This window comes from Aythya marila (assembly GCF_965140915.1).
Source record: "Aythya marila genome assembly, chromosome: 8".
NCBI lineage: Eukaryota > Metazoa > Chordata > Aves > Anseriformes > Anatidae > Aythya > Aythya marila.
This window is the reverse complement of record NC_139049.1, coordinates 9,224,208-9,250,082: the sequence shown is the minus strand read 5'-3', so window position 1 is coordinate 9,250,082 and position 25,875 is coordinate 9,224,208. Positions and strand designations below refer to the sequence as shown.

The window sequence follows — 25,875 nt, the reverse complement described above, 5'->3', positions numbered from 1 at the left end:
AAGCACAGAGGTGAAGCAGTGACAAATGTTTCTTCAGCGGCCATAAAAGGACTCCAGCTCACAGTCCATCTGTTTTTTGCAAGTGAGATTATGCAGGTTCCTGCATGCACTCAGTTACTAGAAAATGACCCCAGGTGCAAACATCAAGAGCGGTTTGTGTGTTTTGCCACGTCTGCACAGCCCTGCCATGAAAGCAGCAGAAACAAAAAAGTAACTAGCGTGCGTACCCTCAGCTCAACCATGGGTTTCTTATTGATGGAGCTGTCATTGGGAGAGGGTGACCAGGAAACCTGGGCTCTGTCTCCTGGCTCTAGATACCGGAGATTCACCAGAAGCAACAATGTGCAGGCTGGGCAGGAGTTCGGTAAGGGCATCCTGGCAATTCTCAGCAGGGACAGAAGGTTTCACTGATACCCAACGATTTTTCCTGAGGTCTCTGGGCATGGCCATATGTCAGGCTGAGAGCTTGAAGCCTGACAAACAGTCATCACAAGGCCTGCGCACCATACAGGCCACCCCGCTGCCCCTCAGGAGACACAGCTGGGCCTGCTCGTTCTCCTGCCATGCTCAGGGCCAGCGGGGCCATCCGGGCTGGCATTTTTTCCTGTAGCACATTGGGAGATGGAATCTCAGTGCCCAGCAGAGCTCTCACAGCCCTTCCTGTCAGCAGCAAAGTGGCTGCCACTGCTGTGGCCCTGCATTGTACTCCTGCCCACAAAATGAGGTGGTGGCCATAGGGACTCTCCCTGTCCCAGGGCCTGCGGCCCAACTCCTGTGGCCTTTCCTGGAAAACAAAACAAAACAAAACAAAACAAACAAACAAACAAACAAACAAAAAAAAGCAAACTCATTGAAATGCTTTCTAGGCAAAATATCAGCAAAATATCAGACTTAATGTTTGACTTCAGGCATTAAAAGCATATTTCTCTGTATATTGCTACTGCTGTTAAAACAAAAAACCCTCTGCTGGGATACATCAGGCAAATCTCAGCACTGTATATGAATACAAGGAAGGAAAGTGCCTGCTGCAGAATGTACACAGCACGCACAGGTCGCCTGGACTTGAACAAAAACACTGCCATCCATGCAAGGCTGTTGTGTCCCTTTTTTGAAGGGGAAAGGACGTGTCACAATTTTTCCAACAGAGGGAGCACCGTAGCCATTGCACTGCCTACCCCTCCTCTGAGGTGCCTTGCTTTGCCACTGGAAGTCCCCCATACAGCTGTTCTTACCTTTCTTCCAGGGGAGGTTTATCATCATTGGCAGGATCGAGGCGTAATTTCGTCATCAGAAAGCAAAGACATTAAACTTGGAGACCGTTCTGGAAAAAAAAAAAAAGAAAAAAAGTTAGCCTCAGTGACAAACTATAAAGTTAGGATGCGAAAGGCACTTGTGGATCAAGCAAAGCAATCTGAAGATCTCCACTATGAATTGCAAAAAAAAAAAAAAAAAAAAAAAAGGCTTATGCTTACTATGAATTGAAACGGAAATTATTTCATACACACCACCACGAGGACAAGCTTTACACTATCAGTTTCCATCATCAAGCAATTTGGGCTGATTTGCAACAAATGAAACGTAACATTTCTGTTAGATTCAGTGGCTCCAGAAATGCTGAAATTATTAAATACATTTATCAAATTGACAGGGTAACCTGATAAATGATCACCTGTTTTTCCTCAACAGAGAGACTAGAATAGCTTGCTTCCTGCTATGCATACTGAAAGTGCAAATATCACGTTTTCTTCATTTTGAGGAAGTATTTTTGGCAAGCTTTGCAAAACTTATTTTTGCAATTACAGTTATTCTAGCTGTGACAGGGAAACGCAGGCAAGAGAAAGACAGGACCAACAGACTGTAGCAGATGAGAATGGGGTTTAGAAGTTGGTATTGAAGTAAAAGGTTGCCATGGTCAACATTTGGAAAAGTCATGGACTGTGTCAAATCAAAATGGTAATAGCGAAGCACACCATGACGTGGGCTAAAAGCCAGACAGTGCCGAAATGGCACGTTCATTTGTCATGAGCAGGACAGCAAGGGGTGACAGTGAGGAATCCATAAAATCCATACAGCTGCACTGAATCCAGAATGAAGAGGTGGGTTCAGTTCTTTCCTTTATTGCTGCTCACTTCTGCTGCATACCAAACCGTCTCAGATTTTACCCAGATGACCATCTCCAACCCGACTTAGCAAGTTCATCAGATTAAATTTCTTGCATGACTGAAATGAAACGTAAACATAGGTACTTTACGAGAGCAGAGTTTTATCTGTACTGTGCCTGAAGCTTTTCTGAAGCCTAGTTAAGATTGTAGCCCTCTGCGTATTACTGTATTGAGTAATGAGATTTTCTTGAGGGTTCTTGCAAATCTGAAGAAGAAATTGGCTGGCAGTTTTGGGAAAGCTGGTGTTACCCTGATGTTTGATAGCTGAAGAATTTTGTTGCAAATTCTGGTATCAACCAGGAGCAGGAGAGACTATGACCGGCTGGTGAGCAGTGACAATGAGCATCCCTGCCTTGAAGCCAGCCTCCTCACCATAGAAGATTTATAACAGATTAGGAGGAGGAAACTACTACTGCAGATCCTTTATCATCTAGGAGATAAAACTGCACCAATTTTCATTTAAGAATACAGGTTTTCTTGATCCTCAAATAATAGTTGAACCTTCCTGAAAAATTCCCCAGTCATGAAGTTCTGAAGATTCGTTAACCATTGAAATTTCACCTGGAATGATTATTAATTGAATGGTCTAATTTTAGTGGTGAGCTTCCTTTGTGTAATGGCTGAGGAGAAAAAAATCAAAGTAACTGGTAGCTTTAAAATCTTCAGACAGTCTTGACAGAGATATTTTGTAGCTCATTTTATATGTTTATATAAATATATTTTATATATTTAGTGGTGACTGAGATTTTTTTTCTTTTATTTGGCTTCATTTTTTTACTGCTCTGATGAGCAATTCACCATACTATTTTCTAAACCCTAGCACTATTTATATCAGCTAAATCAGGACATCAGAGCAATGCACTTTGAGGAAGAAGTGAAAATGAATATAACATAACCTATAAACTGAAGAAAGTATTATTGCAAATATCTTGGCTGTGCTTTAAATAAGCATAATTCTGTATATCTGCATCAGTGTGATGATACAGAGGGAGGGCTAATACACTGAGGAGGCATGAGATACAGCACTACAACCACCAGGGGTGTCTCTACAGTAGAACCTGAGCTCCTACGTCCTGCCTAATTTAATCCTGAATACCTAGGGTGTGACCATCAGAACCTGTTTTGACTACTCTCCCAGCCCTGGCAGCAGCCCTCTTCCCCTGCAGAGCTGCCTTTTTTTATATGAAATGCTCCTCACATCTTCCCCAGCTTTGTGCTATGGACGATGCCTGGCCTAGTAGCTCAACCCACCTCTGCTTCAACCACACAGTTCACTGATAGTGGACTCACGTCTGAGGTAGAAAAGAGATTTTCATCCCTTGTCTGCTGTAGGGAATTTGATTTTATGACTCAGCCAGTGGACCAGGACTCACTGTGTTCTAGCATGGCACCAGGAGGTTACTAAATCACAGTCCCTCTGTTCTTTTCTCCCACATCTTTCATAGAAAGACCAGAAAACACTCAGCCCAATACTTGCCATTGCTTGTACTGTTAGTATGGACTGATAGAAACTTTCTCTTGAAAAACAAGAAGGTTGTCACGTGCCGAATCCCTGTGGGTTTCTGTAAGTAATGCTTAATTCCGGTAGGATATTCTGGGCAGAATTTAGAGTACGCTCCCGCCTTCAACATTTCCTGTGAGTACACACTGGAAAAAACACATTTTAAAATGTATGTGTTCAAGGTAAGCACTTCCAGAAGCTGGGCATTAAAACGCATTTGTCTAACAAGCACTGATGTCACTGCTATACACTTGTGGAAAGCTAGTTGTAAACACTGAGTGGTTCAGCTGGGAAACCAGCTTCCTGCAGATTAATTGTGACAGTGACGTATGTAATATGTAAATAGAGCTAATCAGAGATGCAGGCCATATAGCCATGGGGCAGACAGGAAATGAATACTACTGAGAACTTCGCAGACTCAGTTTCTTATTTTGACCTTCCAAAAGACTAAATAATAAGTTTCGTTTAGCACAGATGTAAACATCTTCCATAGCAGAAGTTCTGCAGAAACTACGAGCATTCCCAAAGCCTACACCAGGTTTGATTTTTCATCTAGGATGCCTTACAAGATTCTTCTGAGACCTCTGGCTGACAGGGCCTACAGACCCTAAATGCAAAGCACACTGTTTGTGTTTTCTGTGATGCCTATCTATAAGCAATGCAATTGTGTTTCCTTCCTTTTAAACAGCAGCAACAAAAGATTTCATAACGTGAACTATGCATAGATGATATAATGGTTCTCTTCCACTAACTCTTAAGTATCCCACATGCCAAGTTCCTCCATTATGATGAATCTTTTAAGTGCACCACTAAATACATTCACTGAAGTAGCAGACTGCAAGCTCCTCGCCTTGGGATTTACAATAAAATTATCTTCCCTGTGGTACAGCTTCATGAAGCTTTTTTTTTTTTTTTTTTTTTTAATTTGAAGACAAATAAAACAACAATAGTGTTGTTGATCATAGTGCTATTAAACTGTAGGTCCAATTATGGTTTCCAATAATGGGTAAGCAACAAATATTGATGAGTGGTGAATTGTTGAGATGTTTCTGAAGAGCATTAGAATTATTTTTGAAAGCCAAATTCTTTCATTCAAAACATGCAGTTTTCATTTTCATCATTTCAAATATCATTGCAATAAAAGGAAAGAGAAATATGGAACAGAAAAAATGGAAATATTTTTTCAGCCTGTGTTCTTCAGTAAAAATTTTTACCTTGCTTATTCTTCCCTGGACAATAAAGATACTTTTACATTTTTTTCTTGATAGAGGGATGAGTATCACTTCCCTTCAGCAGAAAAAAGTACAAATATAACCCCACAGAAGCCATATAGCTGGTAGAAAGGGACTGAATAAGAACAGTTGTAGAGCTTGACTGTAGAGAAATCGGGGCAGTGCTAGAACATGAACATGGATGTGAAGGAGGCAAGGTTTACAATTACCAGGCAAGTAATAAAAATACTTTGAAGAAAGATGTGGAGGGGTTGCTAACAAAGGAGAACTTCTGATTGTTCTAGTTCTTAGTGCTGAGCTGAAGCACTCAATCAGGGCTTCACTTGTTTTCTGCAGAACTGAAAGTCTGAATATTTCAGAGCTTACCTTAAAAAAAAAAAAAAAAAAAGACATTCAACATATAATACAAAGTCTTTATTGCTAATGCAGTCAGTCAATTTTTCTTTCTCAGAGGACAGCTATCAGTTCTATACAACTCAAATGTGACTTTATCATCAGCTAGATGGGTCCCCATCAAACACTTACAGAAGTCAGTGCAGAGACATTTCAGATGAGAAGCAGGTCCAAAGAGATGGTGCGTCACCTCAAGGAACTTCCTGCACTTTGTGATCTATTCTTTTTTTTTTTTTGTCAAGTAAATATTGTTTTGGAAATACATATTCTATTCACCTAGTTGTGAAATGTTTGTGAATACATTTCAGAGTTCAGATAAATGGTTGTGAATTAGGACATCAGTTCTCATCCCAAATTTCTTTAGAGCTTTCTAGGGCTGTAGTCATGTCATCAGCATAATATTCTGGGCCTGTTTTTCTGGCTTAAAATAACTTACTCTTCTAGATTGTCATCTTGCAGTATATAAAACAGTCCAGAAGCATTTACAGGGTCATTTACACTGTTGCTATAACTACTGTAGCCTGCAGTGCAAAACAGAGATGCTTATTAGCACCAGCACTGTCACTGACAAAACACAGACTGACTTTGACGTAATTTAGTTACTTCAGGGACAGGATTTAATATTAGCTTTCTATTAATGGAGGAAAAAAAAAAAAAAAAAAAGACTGATTGCAATTATTCCATATTTTCTTTCAAAATTTCCAAATGAAGTCTCTGGAGATGTAGAGCACAACGCTGCATTTGGAACTGGTGCTATTATCACAATACAGTACAGCAATATTTCAAGCCTCTAAACATAACCTGTTGCTCTGGAGTCATTTAAGAATGGATTGGACAAGCCATTCAGACAAACGCTGCTGAGAGCCCATCGTTAGTGCATGCTGGAGGAGGTGTCTCAACCATTCATTTCCATCTATAACTAGAACAGTTACTGTCCACTGGCATAGTGGCAAGGCCAGCAGAAAGTTATTCACTTATGAGTGATGTTTCATGCTACAAAACTTTCTTAAATCAGCTTATGTGAACTACTGAGGCTACAACTGATGACTTTTTTTCAGGAACTGCAATCACCAGGTAATAAAATTATGACAGATCAACACATAGACAGCATTAAACTTCCATAAAAGGTGGAAAAAAGAGCTCACGTGACTACCTCTGTTGCAGAAAAGTGAAACAAAATAACACATTCTCTATTTATTCTTTACTTATTAGTAAAAGGCAGAATATATTATTAAAGACAGCTGTGGTTAAAGCCAGTTCACAATAATCAGGATGTGATATATAAGCCTACTCTGAAACTGAAAATGCTGTTTAAAACCATAACCCTGCTTCTTAAAGGTTCTTGGGCTACAAAAAGCAGTTTTGCACTGAATATTTTCCATTCAGTCTGATTTTAAAATTTGTGTCACAAAGATAATACTATGTATTTCTCTCTCTCTCTCTCTCTTTTTTTTTTTTCTGTCTTTTTTTAAAAAATAAATTCACAGTAGATTTTTTTTTTTTTTAATTTTTTTTTTTTTTTGGTTATGCTTCAGGAATACGGAGTCTCAACGCAGTTTTTTTTTTTTTTGACTATGAATGCCTCAACTCTGCAGCCACAAAGACAGGGCCATGGTATGACTCTCACCAGAACTTACCAGCATTGCATTAAGTTGCAAAAGTCATGGGAAGGTGATGAGGTCACATCTTCTCTCCAGGGCTTGATATCTTACCTGAATAATCAAAATGAGACATTAGCATTAAAAAGAGAAAGACTATATAATTCTTAATCAATGAACTACTGCATAATTTAGCTATAACAAGGAGATTTCCTCTAGGACTTAGGATGTAGGTTGCTCTTTTCCAAGCCTTAACTCAACTAATAGTGAAGAGGTTTCTTTGGTGGTTGTATTATTCCTGTCACATCTCTAACACCAATCTTTATTAGAATTAGAAACTTAACTGAGACTGAGCTTGTACATTATAAGGTCATTTGTGGTGATCAGCCTAAATAAAACAGTACATTTAGGCTATGTGAACTGAAATAAGAATTTTTTGTTTATTTATTGCCAAAAAGAGAAGAAATCACAAATTTTGAGCCGAAGGACATTTTATCCAGACTGGGAGATTGTAAATGAAAATAAAGCCACAGGTATAAAAGATAAATGAGAAGCTTTAAGTGGACAAGCTTGAAATTAGGTGTTCAACATTTCTGAAAAATGGTGTAAAATTAAAATTTCTGCTTACAAAAGTACCTGATTAACCACAGCATCATCAAGCTCTTGCAGGACAGACCAAGAGCCCCCCAGTTTCAGCTTAGCATATTGCAGATAGAGCTAACTTTGTATCCAGCTTATGGCATCTGAGACTGCAGAAAGCAGTTAAAGGTCAGCTAGAAGCTCTGCTAAGAGCTTAAAGAAAATTCTGCATGTTTTTTAATGCAAATCGATTCTCTTTGAAGTTCATTTCAGAGAAGCTATATACACTTCTCACAGGTTTTTGGAAGACAACGATGGTACCGTCCTAAGTCTACTAAAATATCAAAGTTCTGCAAGCACAAAAGCAGGAGTTGCTCTCTGCTGGTAGCTGCGTTTGTCCGTATGATCAACGGCCATTTTGCAAAGCTGTAATCTCACTTCCCTAAATGACGACTGTAAAAACAGAACTGTACTTAAAGTCCTGTGTGTGTGCAGCTGCAGTGACAGCGAAGGTGGAGAACCTCCTTCTTTCCACTACCTGCTCTGGAAACCCTTCAACAGCCAACTGGGGGCAACGCAGCCCGATACAGCATGAGCACGCCTTCCTGAGCACACCAGTTACACCAGATGAAACTGCTTAAGGAAGTTAAAGAAACATTTTCTAAAGCTGGGAAGGTTTTTTAGAAGAAGATGGAAAACCCACTTCTTTTATTCCCCCAGCTAAACATTTCTGCTTCAAAGGATAAATCCTATTACAAAGTCACGAAGTCAGCAGTTATGGAAGAGCCAAATAAAGCAAGCAAGGCTGGGTAAGTTTTAAGGTCATGCTGACACTTTGAGTGCTCTGTTTATATACAGGATTCTTCTAACATAGCTCGTGGGTATGAATTTAGGGCATAGATATTTTTATTTCTGGCCAATATATGTGAAAACTCATGAATTGCAAGCCTGGGAATTGCATGCATAAAATATTAATTTTATTTTAAGAACAAGAAACAAATAAACTAAGCAAATAAGAAAGGAAGGTTTCATAAAATTCCTAAAAATGCATTTCAAAGTGTTAATATGATCCGGGAAAGATTCTTTTTTAAAGATTTCAAATGTCTGGAAGCAATACTTCCCTTTTCTTTGCAAAATGTTAAAAGTAGAAGATACTGAGTCAACTGTTTCATGTGTTCATGAGTTGCGTTCATGTCCTCTAAATGAAATTTCAGCCTACTATCTTTAAAATAAGGGAAAGAGCTGCTGAAAATGGAAAGATGTCCATTTCTCTTTGCCAGTGCTTTGCATATAAATTCATGTTAATGTAAGAAGAAGAAATTCATTAATGTGAATAACATAAATAGGAGATTAACAGAAATATTACTGTAAGTGAACATTTGAGGGTTGGTGATGCAGAGGCAGAGTTTCTTTTTCTTATGCAAAGAAACAGTTTGGGAAAACCTTTAAATGAGGTTGATCTAAAAGCTACCTGAATTCTGTTGTAGAGCAAAGCAGAAGAGAAATAGGCTGAGCCTTCTCCTGCAGAGATCTGAATACCACGAAAGTGAACATCTTGGTAAACCTGGAAACTTGACAAAAGCATCAAGGTAGGCATTATAAAAGGCCAACAACGGGGATTCCTTCCAGGAAGTGTGACTCAGAACATTTCCTGCATTTTTGTCCGCATTCAGACTTGGCAGAGAGAAATGCTTTCAAGATCTATTTCATTTAAAAATCAGCTATGTAAACCAAACATACAGACGATATAGAATTATCTGGTATACATCAAGGTAACTCACCACTAATGTTTTCATACCACTAAGTGTATACTGGTTACCACCCACACACACATATGCATAAAAGCTTTTACTCATGTCAACAGTACTTTTCTTAATCCACTGACTATATTGAGCAAGCATTGACTCAAAAATGAAGCTGACAAATTATTGCTTTGAAGGAAATCGTATAGCTACTGGATAACACATTTTCCAAAGAATTTGTGATGCATATCTAATACTGGATGTATAGTTCCTCAATAATTGCAGTAATTGACTGAACACTGTCTTGTCTCCAAAATTTAAATATCAATATTTAAGCACTGCTGTAATATCATCTCTATTACACTGTTTCCTATTAAGTTGCAGGGTGAAATCTTGTTTTTGTTAAATTCAGTAAGAGCTTAGTTCCTGACTTCACTAGAATACCAAAATCTCAGTGATATACTAAGTATTACATTTGTAGGTCTTGACTTAAAAGAACTGCAAATGTACTGCAACTCCATGGCCTAAAATATTTGTAGTTCTTTTCTTTCCATCACAAATCACTTCAGAGATTCTCATGTCATTCTTTGGTCTTGTTAAGCCTGAAGAACCTTGTTTAAGCACCTACGCACCTGGCTAATTAGGTGGTGTTTGTTGCTATCACATCCAAATATCATGGGCATCCAAATGAAGGGATGTACTCATGACATGGAAGACTTTCCACTCTACCATCCCAGGGGATTTCATTGTTATTTTTTTTCTTTTTTTCCCCCCTCTCCCTCCCCCCCCCCCGCCCCCTTTCTTTCTTGTGCTGCTGTTGGCAGAAAACTTAATTCAATTGTTTTACAGTTCACTCAGAAATAGAAGACCTTGAAATTATGAACAAAGGTAAAAGAGTGTTGAGAACAACCTTTTTCAGTACCTTGGTTCCAGACATATAAAATTCTGCTAAGACTGTATCTAAAAATAGAAAGTGCAATCTCCATGTCACCTGTAGGTAGACTGTACATTTCTAATACTCATTTTTATTTAAGTGGCTGATTACCCTTGGGCATCTCATACAAAGTACAGAGCCATCAAAGCATTCTTACCAGCTGTGAAAAGGCACTTTCAGACACAGATAGAATATTGATAAGCAATTCTCTGAAGAATTTCCCTCTTCTACCAGACCAACACTTCCTTGCTCAGCCAACTACATTTTACCATGTTACTCTCAGCCAGATGCTTGACTAGCATGGATTCAATTGAATAAAAGAGAAACTGGTTTTGGACTGCATATGTGCTCTGAAGCTGTCAGGGTTTATCTTTCACTACTGCAAAACTCATTTCTCTAGCTGTAGGAATCCACTGTTCCCAGATGTATGAGTACACACAATTCGGAGAACTGCAATTTTGTACTTCCCATGATTAAAAAAAACCTCTGTAAGAGAGTGAGTTCTCTTTTTCCCCCACTCAAGAATTCCCCTACCTTATTGGCCTACTTTATTATTATTATTACTATTATTATTATTATTTAAATTTCAGTTCTCCTGCATTTGTACTGCTCAAGATCTGTTTGTCTTTCCCTAGCTAAAAATTTCATTCCTATAAGTGATGACTTCAGGAAGGAGACACATGACATCTATAAAAAAAAAAAATAAAAACACCCTCTTTTCAGTTTTGTACAAAACCAAGATCATTACTGGCTCAAATTCCTGCCCATACTCATTAAAGTTTCCCTTCCTCTAAAATTCATGTTCTTAGAGATTTTTCCAAGGGAGCCCAAGCTATGTAAATCAGGCTACAGAACATACGTAAGCATCAGGCAAGAAAAAGAAATCATTTCCAAAATTGTTCAATCCATAACAACGGATTGTTCTGGTTCTCAGCCCCACTATCAACTAACCCTGGACAAGTTGCTTATGTGAGGATACTTTCAGTGCACAATGCTGTGCTACGTCAAAAATGGTTCTAAATATTAATACTCCTTCTTCACCTTCAGGCTTAGAACTAAGCCATAGTCCTGGTCTCATAAAGTTAATTCCAGGCCTGTACCAGCTCTGGTCTACAAAAATCAATATACTGTTCAGGGTTAATTTATACAGCACACATAAAAAGTGATTCCTGAAAATTTCATTTGGGTGAATGGAATTGGGTATTGTTTCTTTCTGTATTGTTCTCTAAGACAGAATACTTGAAACCAATGAAAAATACATGTAACTTAGCATCTTTGATGAATATGTGGAGTTTTATAAATAGAGTGCAGTGTCTCAGAATAGCATGATATTTGAAAGACGATTGTGGTGAACAAAGCAGATTATATGCTGTTACCCTAGAAGGCTGTCACCTAAGTCATAGTGCTACAACTTCATCTTCAGCCTATAGAATTTCCTGTAGTTCATAGGCTGTGGCAACACAGGCTCAGACTCCGTGCATTCAAAACCACATCTCTGCAAGAGTATTTAAGTTTAAATAGGTGTCTGAACGGCTTCCCTTGTAAGTTTTGCCATACTGCATCATCTCTATTGCCTTAAAGATTAGTAGCACAACGCAGACACTGAAGAGAAAAATCTCAGTACTGAAAATGTGCAACTCTGTATGAAAAATGTCAGGAAAAATTTTACCGTGTGTTTCTGAAGTCTGTAGTAGAGTTATTAATAATAATAAATAAAGTGTTCCTTTAGCAATATAATGTAATCAAATGCTTTGTGAAACAGTGTAGAGCAGTAACAGCAATTTATAACATATATCAAAATAGCTTTGTATATACACAATACATACAACTCTTCAAAACCATCTTTTGTTTCTTAAACAGTGTGTCTCCTGAAGAAGCAGTGAAATGGGGTGAATCTTTTGACAAATTGCTTTCCCAGAAAGGTTAGTAGTTTTTTTTTCCCCTCTTCCTGTTGACTATTGTGATGGAAAATTGATGGAAAATTACAAAATCCAGTTGTGCATTTAAGTAGACATGGCTGTTACTTAAATTAGGTATGATGGGTCATTTGTAGCAGCATGTGTTTCTGCTCTGCTCATGTGCTTAAGCTATAGCATGCTGTCAACTACTGAAAATAGTTGAAAATAACTTTTAAGTTGGGTATTTTGCTGAACAAAGCCAAATAACAGGAAGTGAAGATTTCTTGCAATAAACTGTGAAAGGCAGCCAAAAGTTATTAAATTGTTCTGTAATGAATAAGGTGCTTTTCTGCTGTATCAATTCTTATCAGGCACTTGGAAAAATCCATTATAATAGTGGCATACTAATAAATTATTTAGAATAGCATTCACATTAACAGAAACTGATATTATCTTTTCTGGACTAAATTTTTTGACATAGCCAAGAAGAACAGCTATGTTCTGATGAGGTAACTGCTATATTAGCATGAAAATACTGAATGACAGTTTAAAAAATGCTTGGAAATCTGCTGGCTACTCTCTCATCCATCATTTTGCCTCTGCCTAGAATCACACTGTATTGTTCCTGTCCTGTCGTATTAGCAGGCTTGTATAATGAAGGCTGAAAATGAATTTTTGTGTTATTATTATTGTATTTGGCATGAAGCAGTAGTTTTTTTGTTCTAAAATATTTCATAGTGATTATTTTCCTACTAGGGATAACTAGCCATGTGTGGCATACAGGCACTATTAAAATGAGCTTATAATAGAAAGAGGACTTGCAGACAGAAAGTGCCTCTATATTTTTATCAGGAGAAACATAAAAATAGGGAAAAAATCCAAGTTTGCATGGAAATCAATATTGCATCTTTGTCCTGCATCTTTGTACAATATATGGAAGTTTGATACTGAATTTCTTAATCAAACTGCTCATTAACATTGTGACTTTGTCTGAAGGCTAGGACACTGAATTATCATTATGAACACATTACTCTTAGTAAAACATATCAACTTTAATATAAAAAGCAGAAAACGGGGAGTCCTTGCTTCTTATAAATATCTATTTTTCATTGCTACATTGGAGCTACACTATTTAACACTTCTGTTAACCTTGGGAAAGTAAGAAATGTTTAAATGGACTTCAGAAGATCTAAAATGTCTGGAAGTGTCAGACCATTGCCTGTTTCTGGTCCACATCTTTACTACCCTCTTTCAGGTAGATAAATCCTTCCAGAACAATTTCAGTGGTTTTAAATTCTTAAGAACCAATGGTGAAAGGCAGGTGAACTCAGTACTGAGAGTATTTAGTCATATGTTTGTGGAAATATAGGGTCCCAAGGCAGAAATCACTTGCTTCAGATATAAGAGCTATACGAGGCAACATTTGGCCAAAGAATGGATTTTTCATGATGGCTATGAGAAAGGCCTGTTACATCACCTTCATTTGAATATTGCTCAAATATTTCTGACAGCAAGACTGGAAACTTAAAAATGAAAAAAATAAAAATAGATTCTATGTACCTAAAAGAAGAACTTGTCACTTTTGACACAGCTGGTTTCTAAAACAGTGATAGGGATCCAAACTGGCCATCGTTTGCAAGGGCCCATTGCTTACATAATTATCAAATGCACACATGTCCCCCTCTTCCCACTCTGGATGGATGCACGTATGATCCCACTGCACTGCTGGACACTCTATGGTTTTCAAATATGTTCCTTGAGCAGTTGACTCCAATACAATTGCATTACTTCCCCAGACTAAGCATCTTTAGGAAAGAAAATATCTTCAGCATGTGATCAATACTAGGATAAAACAAAGAAAAACAAAAATAAAAAAGAAAAGAGAAAAAGAGAAAAGGAAAAGAAAAATTGTTACTGGAGAACAGTCTGATTGTGAGCAAAGGTTCAAACTATTTATGTTAACCTAAATGTGATATTCAACTTGAGCAAAATCCATCACTTCCAGATTTATCCAGATCTTTTGATTGCTTCCATTTATAAATTCATAAGGTCTTGGTAATTAATTTTTACAGATGCTGAGAATTCTGTAATGGGAGTTACAGCACTCAGGATCATAATCAAAGAAATGCACTTAATTAAAAACTTTATATAATTTAAAATAATTATCTCTAATAGAATGTAACTCAAAGGGAGCACAACCTAGTTTGTTACTTTGCATAGACTGTTTGAAAATATTAACTGTCTAATAAGTGTATATATATATATATATTTTTTTTTTATTTATTTTTTTTAACACAATTCTATATTCCTTTCTGTAGCTGGACTGGATGCCTTTACAAAGTTTCTGAAAACTGAGTTCAGTGAGGAGAACATCGAGTTCTGGATAGCTTGCGAGGATTACAAGAAAAGCAAAACTACACATGAACTCTTCCCAAAAGCTAAGACCATTTATGAAACATTCATAAGGAAAGATGCACCAAAAGAGGTACAAACATTCTTCATTGTACACAGTATTTGTCACAAATGCATCTGATGAAATCTGCCTTTAAGAAGAGCATGCCCAGAAGCAGTGGCAACAGTTAATTGTGTACTCACTGACTTCAGAAGACTGTATCTTAAATGTCAAAACTTTGGAAGGAAGCCTGGAAGCAGCTGCATAGATTATTCTTGCTGTCCTCCAGGCTCCTGGCTCCAGACAGAAACCGCTGCATGTTACTCATTTAAGTGTAAACGTTATATCTCAGGAATCAAAGATTCCTAGGGGGCTATGGAGCCAGGATGGCTATATACAGGCTATGTATGAATGTAGAATACATATATATATATTTGTATATAAAAGGGCAGTGTTTATATACACACACACAAATACATACATACATACACATACACACAGACTATTTTAAAAGAAAAATATTAATGATAAATGTTAATGTTGCCACGGAGACTTATCAACCAGTGTTTGTGAAAAAGTATCATCTGTCTTTAAAGCCACCTTCAGAACAACAGAATAATTCTTTCATTCTCTTTAACTAGCAATTATTTATGAAATTATTACATAGCTGAGACTAAGAAGCTTTTATTTTAAAGACTAAAGGAGAGTAGAAGAAACTTTTAAGTTAAACATGTCCTTTAAAGTAATAATTACAATGTTTTAAGCATAGATTTTTCTTGATTGATCTCCCTGCAAAGCCAAAGCTCTGGCTGAGCATTCTCGCTATGTTACTGACAGCACAAACACAAATAAGTTCATGTGTCAATCCTCATTAGCACTAAGGCCTTTTTGTATCACTGTAGTAGTACAAAGTCTTCATATTTATGTCTTCGCATTGCTGAAATGTATTGTAAAGGAATCGTATTATAAATGAGCAAAAAGAACATTTTTTTGCCTGGTCTAGGAAGGAGATGAAGAGGTTGAGAAATGATGAACTCCCACTGAAATCAGGATCAGCTTCTTCAATAGGCCATTTGGACTTCCAATTTCCTGTAATTCTATCAAGTTTGAGCAGATAGCAAGTTTAGCAAGTATTAGCTAAATTAGCAAGTTTGTCATTTGCTAATACTCCTTTTCCCCGTATTATTATTACTGCTATTATTACAATTATTATTATTTTTTGTATTTATTTGTCAGAATAGAAGTTAAATCCTAACTGCTACTTCCCTGTAACAAGGGTGAAAAAGGTCTAATTCTTATTTTAAGAGGATTGCAAAATGGTGCAATTTCCACTCATAATTCCCACAGATTATCTTTAAGGTTCAGATCTGTTTTTAGGACAGGGGGCCAATTTGGTAGGTCCACTTGCAAAACTTATAGGTATTTTTATTGCTTCTCCTGCAGCATCTCAGCGGGGTAGACCTTACATAAAAAGAAAGCCCCACAATTATTTGAGGTACAACCCATCAGTGGCAGCAGATTGGTCTATAAGCAATTATGGTGGGGCAGCAGGCACTGATACTATCAACTCTTGAGAATGACATAAGCAAAAGTATGAGCAGGATGCAAGCTGGAGAGGGGATGGGGTATGAAAGTCACACTTTGACCAACAGTAACGAAATGATTTCTTTAACTATCGTACTTTTGGTTTGCTGCATGTGGCGTGGGTGCTGTTGTGCGAAAGCAGATGGCTCTGGTGAGACTTCCTTCCGTGGGTTCAACCAAGCAGCTGAGCCCAGCCAGCAGCATCTCCCTGCAGACCACTCAGCTCTGGAACTTGCATCTCCTCTGACTTCTTGTCCTACAGAGCTCTTTTACAGACATTTTTTACTGAGCATAGTTAGATAGGATCCTAAAATCGTGGGTCTGATGGAATGGACTATTTTACCATCATTAATTACTCTTCAGTTTTTAGATCTAAGCTATTTGTTATAGCTTTAAGGAAATGTCACGTTGTCATTTCCTTAAACAATAGCATGTTATTGAAGCGACTTTTGACTGGATCAGGAATTTCTTTTTTCTTTCAAAATAGCATGCTCAAGCCTGTATCTGACACTTCAATAAAATCCTCACACTAAGTAAATCTTCCCAGAATTAATCCAACAGTACATGGAATAAATGATGATTTTGATATGCTTTCCACATCTCTAAAACCTCCAGAAGCCTATTACAATTATTTTAATATTTTAATTATTAGAATTTTCTCACCTTCCTGCCACCAAAACTCTATACTGGAGTTAGAAATTTTAAATATGCACTAGCATATTCTAATGAGATGAAGTCTACATAAATCCTAAATGAGAACGGAGGGAGTTCTGCATTAGGCTGGTGTTGCAAAGCTTGACAACAGGAACTATATAAAGATCACCATTAGCAAATCCCTTTTACTCCAATGCTACCACAGCAAACTTGATCAGTTTTATTTTACCAGTTAGTTCACCAGTTTTTCATTGTATCAGTGACACATCTGTGAAGACTTTCTGACAGCCATTATTCAGCTAATTCTGTGGCATTCATACACTGTTGTGTAAGGGATTCAAAGTCCTCTTATCAGAAAACACTTTCACCCAAATACAGTATCATTGCTACAGATAATAACACAGGAAATACATTAATGTACATTAAAGAGATACACTTTTCTTCGTTCTCCAGGTGAATTTGGACTTCCAAACCAAAGAAGTTACAAGTCAGAATATTGAACAGCCCGTCATCACCACCTTTGATGCAGCACAAATCACAGTCTACAGGCTGATGGAACAAGACAGCTATCCGCGTTTCCTAAGATCTGATACTTATTTAAATTTGGTTAAGGGAAGAAATCCCGGTCGACCCACTCTTAGGAGGCGGTCTCGATCTTTTACAGTCAATGATTTCCAGGGTGTACGACCAGACTTTACTGCTTGGTAATAGGAAACGCGACCCTTACAAATTCTAGCTCCTGCAAGCAAACTGTATGTGTGTTCTAAAATCCAAATCCTTAGCTGGTGTAAATATGTAGAAAACAAAATTGCATGCATTTATACCAGGCCATAGTTCTGTTACCAGTGAGTAATCTCATTTATCGTAGCTAAGTGGGCACTATATATTGGCAAGACATGTTGTGTGAACCTTTTGTACAGTATTTTTTTTAACTCAGTCAAGAGCTGTTACCATATCTGAAAGAAGAATCTGAGTTTCCAACATGAAAACGTTGTTTAAAAGGCCATTTGATAACATCCATCATATATTCTGAGCCTGTATTATTTAAAACAGAGTTTCATCACAATTTGAACCTATATACATAGCCTTTGCACATAACTGTTTTTGCAGTATTTCCTACACTAAGCACAGAATATTTGTGGTATTTCTCATATTGCAAAACACATGGGAACATTAGTTGGGTGAAATGTAAAAATTATACGGATTTTAACTACAGCCACTGCATAATTAAAATTTAGCTATTGCATATTTTAAGAGAATCATAAGAAAGCCTATTTAATTTTTATAGGGATATATTTTGCACTGTTTTCTTATGTGTCTGTTCTCTCTATTTAAATTATTCTGTATATATTCGCTTTGTCATCAAATGTGTTCTATTTTTTTTGCAACCAAACAAGCAGCAATCAAGAACCAAGAACGCTATTTTAATGCAATGTGTGTTAATATCAAGTAATGTATATATATAAATATTCACTTTTATTTGTAAATACTCATGTTATACCACCTTTGTTACTAAACTTTGTTCTAATTTTTGTCTGCCTTTTAATTTTCAGACTCTTTTTCAAAATAACAGCTCTTGGACTAAGTAGAATAATGTTCAGTTCTACCTGTCATAGATGTACTCTCTGTGGGTGTAGAGCAGGAAGGAAGAATCCCCCATTTTATTTGTTTAAAGTCATGCATATTATTTTCGTAGCAAGCATATGCAACCACCCTGTCCTTTTCTTTCAGGATTGATGCAGACATATTTAGAAACTTGGGGAAATTCTTAAAATCTTACATGTTGGTTCTGTTTAGCAACTAAGTGACTCCATGCTTTAGTTGGAACTGTGACTTGAACACACAGTCACCTTGCATAGAATGTAAGCTTTCTCCCTTTTTTTTCTCGTTCAGTAAATGGTCAAAGTGATGAGGTACAGCTCATCATGAATTTTATGTTCAGTACTAATTCAGAGTATATATGAACTGCTTGTTCTGAGGACTTCAGTGTCTGCTTTACTAACTTTCAATAAATCTGAAGTGATCTACTTAAAAAGTTGCCAGGATTCAGTTTATCACTATTACGTTGATTAAAACAAACAAAGAAACAAACAACAACAACAAAACACAGAAGCTTCCCTTCACTTATAATTAAATAGTAATAAATCAATGCCATTTCAATCAAAAGTGGTAAGCAAAGCACAGACGCAGAACTTACCAGGGGATGCTGCTGAGTGGCAATGACCCAGGATCAGTGTTCTCCAAGCTCTTCGTTTTACCTGCTAAATAAATAGGAAACACATTTGCAGTTGAGGAGTGTGATCCTTCCTGATTTATTGTATTACTCTTCCCTAACCCCAAAACTCTGGGCATAAGTTTCACACAAGTGAATGCTGCAGTCACTATTTCTAAGACTGTACGTGGTCATAAACCGGGCACGGTGATTCGGGAATACACTGAATGTTTTTAGCAGGTTGGTATTGTACTTCAGTCACCCTTATCAATATAAAGTGCAGCTTTGGAGCTTGTCAGCCTCCATTTTTAAAGAACTGTCAACATTCCTGTTGTCATTGTTACAGGCGTCACATGAAGGAGTGAATGCAGTGAAAGGCAACTTTATAACCCAATTTCACTGCTGAAGTCAGTGTATTTGTCTAGATGGTTGATTTAGCCTTGTTCTTCGACTGCGTCTCCCCTAAATGTGAATCAATTCTTCTCAGAATCCTTTTAATTAAGGAATCCCTAGTATCACCAACAATGGTGCCAGAGTTCCCAGGTATTTAAAATATGCATTTTCTTATGCTTTGTATTACTAACTTTGTTTGACATAGAGAACAGACCACCTCAAGGTATTCCATTCTTTGTGGTATAATCAAATTATTCAAACCCTTAAAAAGCAGTAGCTATTACCCTATTTGGATATTATTCATATCAACGACTCACTCTGAGTCCTTTTTCTGCAAACATGTAGAGAAGACTCTCATTTTTTTTCCTCATTTATTTGCACGTCCAGCTCTTGGCCCTAAGGTTTTGATGCCTGAAGATGGTCTGGGAAATATAAGTTCATTATTGCCTAAACCTTTATATGCTGCCTATCCCCTTCTTGCCTTGTGCATCACTACGCAGCCATCCTTTACTGTAGGTCTCACTGTTTTAGCCCAGTGAGTCTTGCATAGTGTCTGTCTACAAGCAAGCCTCCTTTTTTCCTCCCCAAGCTAAATTATGCATGCAACCAGTTAGATGGATGAATTAACTGTTGCTCACAATATGTACCTCTGTGCACAAAAACTGAGTAGCCATTACTGCACCCAAAACGTTCTTCTGTGTGCTCACCTATCTGAATGATATCCTGCCAAATACCTCACTGGGTAGTTCACTTGGGAGGTAGCGGTGGGTCTGTTACAACACGGACATAAGATTTAGATGTTTGCAGATAGATTCTCAACTGGTGTGATTCTGTTCCTCCACACCAGCTAAGAATCTGGACATTTACTCTTACCATGGATTAAATAAATTTAAAAGACTGTGTATATTCAATACTTGTCCAAAACCCAGACAAATGACAAATACAATGCTTTGAGTAAGACATTTTCTACTCAGCAAAGAAAGCCCAGCTGTTAGTCAAAAGTGTCTGTAATGATAAATATAAGTAAGCAGGCGCCCTTTGTTTCATTTCACAGAAACATGGAAAATTTTGCTTATCTCCAGGGAGGCCTTCCTCAAAACCATCACTCTGTGGTACTGACAGTGCTAGTCCCTTTTATGAGTTTTATAATGACAGCAAACAAATAAGATGTTCTTGGTAGCTATTTATGCATGTATGTTTTTCAGAGATAATTATGAACCAGAACTGAATTTACAGCAGACTAATGCCATGGGAACTACTGTAAGAAGACAGTCGAGATAAACTCAGAGAAAGGAAAACAAAGGGCACAAAGATAAACCAAAATAACATAATTATCTGGCAAAGGGTTCTTTTCTAAAAGTGGCTCCTTTTAGTGGCAGAAAAATTAGTGTTCTATTGTAGTTCTGGAAAACGCACTCAACATAGATTTAGGACAAGTCTGTGATGCTTTTTCCAGGAGTCAGTGAGACAGGATTGATCAGACTAGCCTTGCACTGGTGTATTTATAGTATAAACCTCAGAACAGAGCCAGAAATCATAGTTAGGTTTCTGTAGGTTTGGCAGAATCAGTGTCATAGTTATGTAAATTGTTTATCTGACCTAGTGCAAATAATACATACAAAGCCTATTGGGCACGTATTTTTATTGGGAATTATTTTATGTGGCAGCATTTTTGTAGCATCAACACAATACTTCACCCCTACAAAAACACTTCACTTTACTTCTTGCATATATGAATTCTTGAGACCGAATGTATGAAGGAAATAATCTACTGAATTGTGTCAGTTTGTTGCCTGTTTGGATACCCAGGTCTGATTAGATGCATTGAATTAGCTAAAATTATCATCTGCCTCTTAGCTTGAGGGAGATTAAAATACACATGTATACATCTTTTATTTTTTTTATTTTTTTTTATTTTTTGGCTTTTAGGATTTGATTTGCAAAAGACAACTGATTTTTGAACTGACAAGGAACAAGAAGAATGAGATCTAACATAACGAATCTCAAAGAACAGGATAGATTTCTATCTTCCACTAACGTAGGCAATTGGTAATAAGGCTCTTATAAGCCTCTACATGCTACAGTTTATAAGTGACTCACAAAAGGCAGGTCATTTTTTTCTCTTTTCTTTTGGTCCCCAGCTGCTCAGCCTGCCTTAGTTGACTACTGTTTTGAATGCAGTTCCCTCTCCTTTCCAAATTCTTTTCCACACTTACTATCAAAAAAATAAAAAAAAAATGCATAAAACCATCTTCCTCTCTTCAGTGATCCATATGCTTATGCACATACACCTTGCTCAGATACCTGGCCTAGTTCCCTCTCTGTTTTTTACATTACAGCTAAATGCCTCAATCAAATAAGCTTTAAGCTCCTGCGTGGCTCCGTGCCAAAGATATAAATATCTTTCCTCTATACAGCATCCAACTTCTCTGCATTCCTACTTTTTTATTGCTAATGTCTTGTTGCTACATTCCATTTTTTTTTACACCAACCATATAGAACTCTGTTTGTAAATGCTCCCTGCTTATCTAGACCACGAGGTTTATAATTTAGAGTTTATCTTCGCCTTCATTATGAAACGTAGCTAAAATTCACTAGCATGAAATACAATAATGGACAGCAATTCATATTTTTCAAACAGAAGATTCAGCTGAAGCCCAACACAATGACAAACCCTGAACTGTTGTTTCTCCACCATGCCATTTGCTTGTACTCTTGTTTCTACACAACTTTCCAGACCCGTTTTAAATTTAAAGCTACTATTGAATCCTAATGTGGACTGTTCCCCTCAGGGGAACGCAGCAAGAGCTTTTCTGCAACATACACATACAGGCACACAGGAGAAGTGAGAGATATACTTCCAATAGTCTTCTACAAAAATAAGGCAACCAAGAACATCTATATTTTGGTTTTCCTTTTCATCCATTTCCTAGCACAGCTTGGCTTGGGACCCACCACCAGCAAGGAACCACTTAAGAGAAGACTGATATGGAGAATTACGGTTCAAGAGCCTTCTGGGGCATCATGCCTACCTTTCATACATTCTTGTGTTGGTGCAATTCATACCCATCTCCAAGCACAAGGTCACAAAATGGTCTTTTACATTTGCACTATATAGGCTCCTTTTGCAAACTGATGTTTTGTGAAGTCTGATGCTATAGAAATGAGTTTATTCATCCAGCACATGATCTGTGACAATCAATCTGCCAGCTAGTGCTAAACAAGAATCTTCAAGGTTGCACATTTTCTTGAGAATTGTCAGTTGTCCTCTACTGTAGATTTGTGTTAATATAGGACTTGGAAATCATGCATATATGGAGCCTAGAATGATGTAAAACATTTTGACAGATTGTTCTTGAAATCAAATCTTTTACCTGAAGGGCACACTTTGCTTGGGTGGAAAATAACAGCTTATTTCCTTATGCAAAAAAACCCTCAGTGGCACACCAAAGAGATATTCACATGGAAAAAAAAAAAAAAAAAAGTAGTAAGTTGACCGCACCATGCTATTAGAAGGTGGAAGGCAGACATTTGCATAGTGCTGCAATTAAAATGTATTTGCATCCCATATGACAGGTGGTTCCCTTTTACTAGGATGTCGGCAGTACTCCACTCATCTTGGCTTCTCCCGATGTCAGAAAGGTAGTAAAGTCTACATGTACTTGAATTACTTGGACCAAGAGAACATTAACTTTTCTGCCGAGGTTATGTTATACAGAACACTATCCAACAAGGCTCAGTGTGGAATGGATTCAACAGAGGCCAGGTGCTGAAGGGCAATGATATATTGAACCTGATCCAGGGGAAACGCCAAAACTGCTGTTGGAGAGCGTGACCTTTTCTTACGTTGAGTACAAGGTGAGTACAAGGCAACCCTGTCAGGAACATATATAAATGCAACGGATTTCTTAGGCTAATACACCAAGAGTTTGAACATGAGCAGATGTTTTATGCTGCCTGTTGAGTTAAGTATCTAGCTCAGGTGTGGCTCAGTGGAACACAAAATGACTTGCTTAATTTCCCTAACCAGCCAATAGCTTTTCATAAAGGCAGATAACTTAGTGAAACCAACGCATAAAGATACATAAAAATTGAAAGCTAAATACCATTAAAAAGTCAAGAAGTAAGCCTTAAAGTTCAAAAGATTCAAGTACTTAATAAATCAATGGTTCTTATCAGGTAACATCAGCAAAGGAAATGTGCAACTGATAGATCCACTTTCCCTTTCCTACAGTTCTAGCTCTCCTACAGCCTGTCCAATGCAGGACACTCGGAAATCCACAGCACAGTCAACAGTTTTAAGTCAGAAGCCTCATAGACTTTTATTTATTTATTTTTAAATACACTGAAACCAGCTAACCAAATATGGGTCTGAGCTATTTGGCAAGTCCGGTCTGGGTTATTAGTGAACTGAAGCTGCAAACATCAACAACACCAGCTGGATCCAGATTTCCAGAAAGTTTGGAAATAATTCTGTGTAATTTCCAGCCCATCTCTAGTATATCTTCATATTTCTCTTTGTTTGCTTAATACAGTATATTATGAATAATTAACACATCTGCACAAGCAGCTGATGGATTTATTTTGTAATACCGAGACAATTATTCTCAATATGAAATTTCAGTAAAATATTAGGGTTCCTTTTCAGAAATTATTAAATTCCAAACAGAGGAGTTATACAACAGAAATTCTTAAACTTCTTATGCTAACAGCTACTCGTTATGGGAAGAGGTGACTGTCTAACTTCGGTATAGTATAGTTGTGATATCTGTACTGGGATAATAAGAATAAGCCTACTACCTGGTGATGATTGTTATATCTTCTTTGCAAGAGTCACATGCTGCCAAAAGGATACCTGAAAATAGACTGTATTTCTGAGGGCCTGGAATACAATCAGCTTACATTCACTAAGCAGGCACCGGGCAGCATATTACACGATGGTGAAAGTCTCTCATTTGTTCTTTGTGCTTTTGTGAACCATGATCAGGTTCCCACTAAGCACCTGGCCAGCTGACATCTATTTCATCAAACCATCAGCACAGAAATAGCATGTGGCTGCCAGTCAAGCAAGGTAAAGGCCCAAATGGGCCAGGGAGCTTAAGCTATCCTATTTACACCAGAGACATTCTTCCAAACACAGGCTGGGGCACGCAGCGTGCAGATGATATGGAGAAGGTGGTACTGTGCTTCCCAAGGTCCCTGGGAGCTGCCTGTCTTTGCCAGCTTCCAGTGATAAGTACCCCTTAAAATGCAATAGCAATCTGATTGCGTCCAGCTAGTTGCTTTGTGTGCTAGTCAGAACACTCGTGGGTGTGAGCACCTACTAAAGGCAATAATACTGAGCCTGAAAGCATCTTATCTGGATGCCTAAAGACTAAGCAAATCATGATGTCGAAAATGAGGCACTTACTTGCAAATGGAAGTTACATTACAGAGCATCCAGCACTATCCCCAGCTGGCAGTTCAGTATCAGTTTTAAGACCTGAGCCCTTGCATCTAAATTATTATCCTTCGTGTCTTGCTTTCCAATAGATTTCACAATTACATTAACCATATCTTGCTCTATTCTCAAGGCAAAAAAATATTTTTTCTACACCACAGAAGAGATTAAGAGCATAACACAATAAATGCGTGTTTTTTAATTATACGTTCAGACACTCTTTATATGCTGTTTACTGTTCACAGTTTACCATTACAAATACACACTATCTTCATGCTGGATTTAGCAAGTTCATCTCCAAATTATGAAATCACGGCCATATTATTTAATAACAAATACACTGATTACGTGAAAACCGGCCAAAAATAAGTACATTCAGTTAGTTTCAGTAAGTTTGCACAGCCTTCTATTTCTGTATTAAAATGCTAAACCAGCGATCATGAACCATAAAAACAAAATTTCAATGGTCATTGAATATTCACTAACAAACTAAAAATGTCTCACTGTTAGAAAATTCAAGTTTTAACTATTTACAGTCTGTCCAGCCACAATCTCTATAAATCAATATTGTTTACATTTTGTACTGTGTTTATTCTCTTTTACCAGGCTCAAAACTGGGACTAAATCAGTCACAAATGATTTAATGTAACTTCAGATACTGGAGGTTTGCCCCCTGCCTGTAAGATGCTGAAGTTAGTCTTAATAACACAATGGATGGAAGGGTTTTGGTTCTGTCTGGCACTATGTTATAGTCCAGGGTACATATTCTGTTGAAATGAGACAAAATAACTAATTAAGGGAAATGAGAAGCACTGTAGAGAATCAGGTTGATAGATCACATTTCTGTCATTCTAATATTACTTGCAGAAGAAGGTAGATTTGAAGGTAAGAAATTTGAAATGGGAAGAAAACAAGATCCATATTTTGCTGCCAGGAACCTTGTTTGGCATTAAAAAAGTAGGACTGGGTCATCATTTCTAGTTTTCTACTATCAAAGGCAATAATGTAAAATTATCTCTTTCATAAATATATCAAGCTCTGTCTTTGAAGAACAGAGGAGTCGAGAGGACAAAGATCCTACTGGGAGACCGTTAACAATGACACTTTCTGAAGCCTCCTTCTGATTTCCAGCCTAAAATTACTCACTGTCTGTTTATAACC

At 37.4% G+C, this 25,875-nt stretch overlaps 1 protein-coding gene across 1 annotated transcript; it reads left to right on the top strand.

The window, feature by feature from the left end:
- Positions 1–7,977: 7,977 nt before the first annotated feature.
- RGS18 (regulator of G protein signaling 18) lies at positions 7,978–18,859 on the top strand. The gene is made up of 5 exons (XM_082766557.1): positions 7,978–8,274; positions 8,953–9,054; positions 12,002–12,063; positions 14,358–14,524; positions 17,123–18,859. The coding sequence occupies exons 1-5, from the start codon at positions 8,156–8,158 to the stop codon at positions 17,375–17,377; spliced, it is 705 nt and encodes a 234-aa protein (XP_082622683.1). The 5' UTR covers positions 7,978–8,155; the 3' UTR covers positions 17,378–18,859.
- The last annotated feature ends 7,016 nt before the right edge of the window (positions 18,860–25,875 follow it).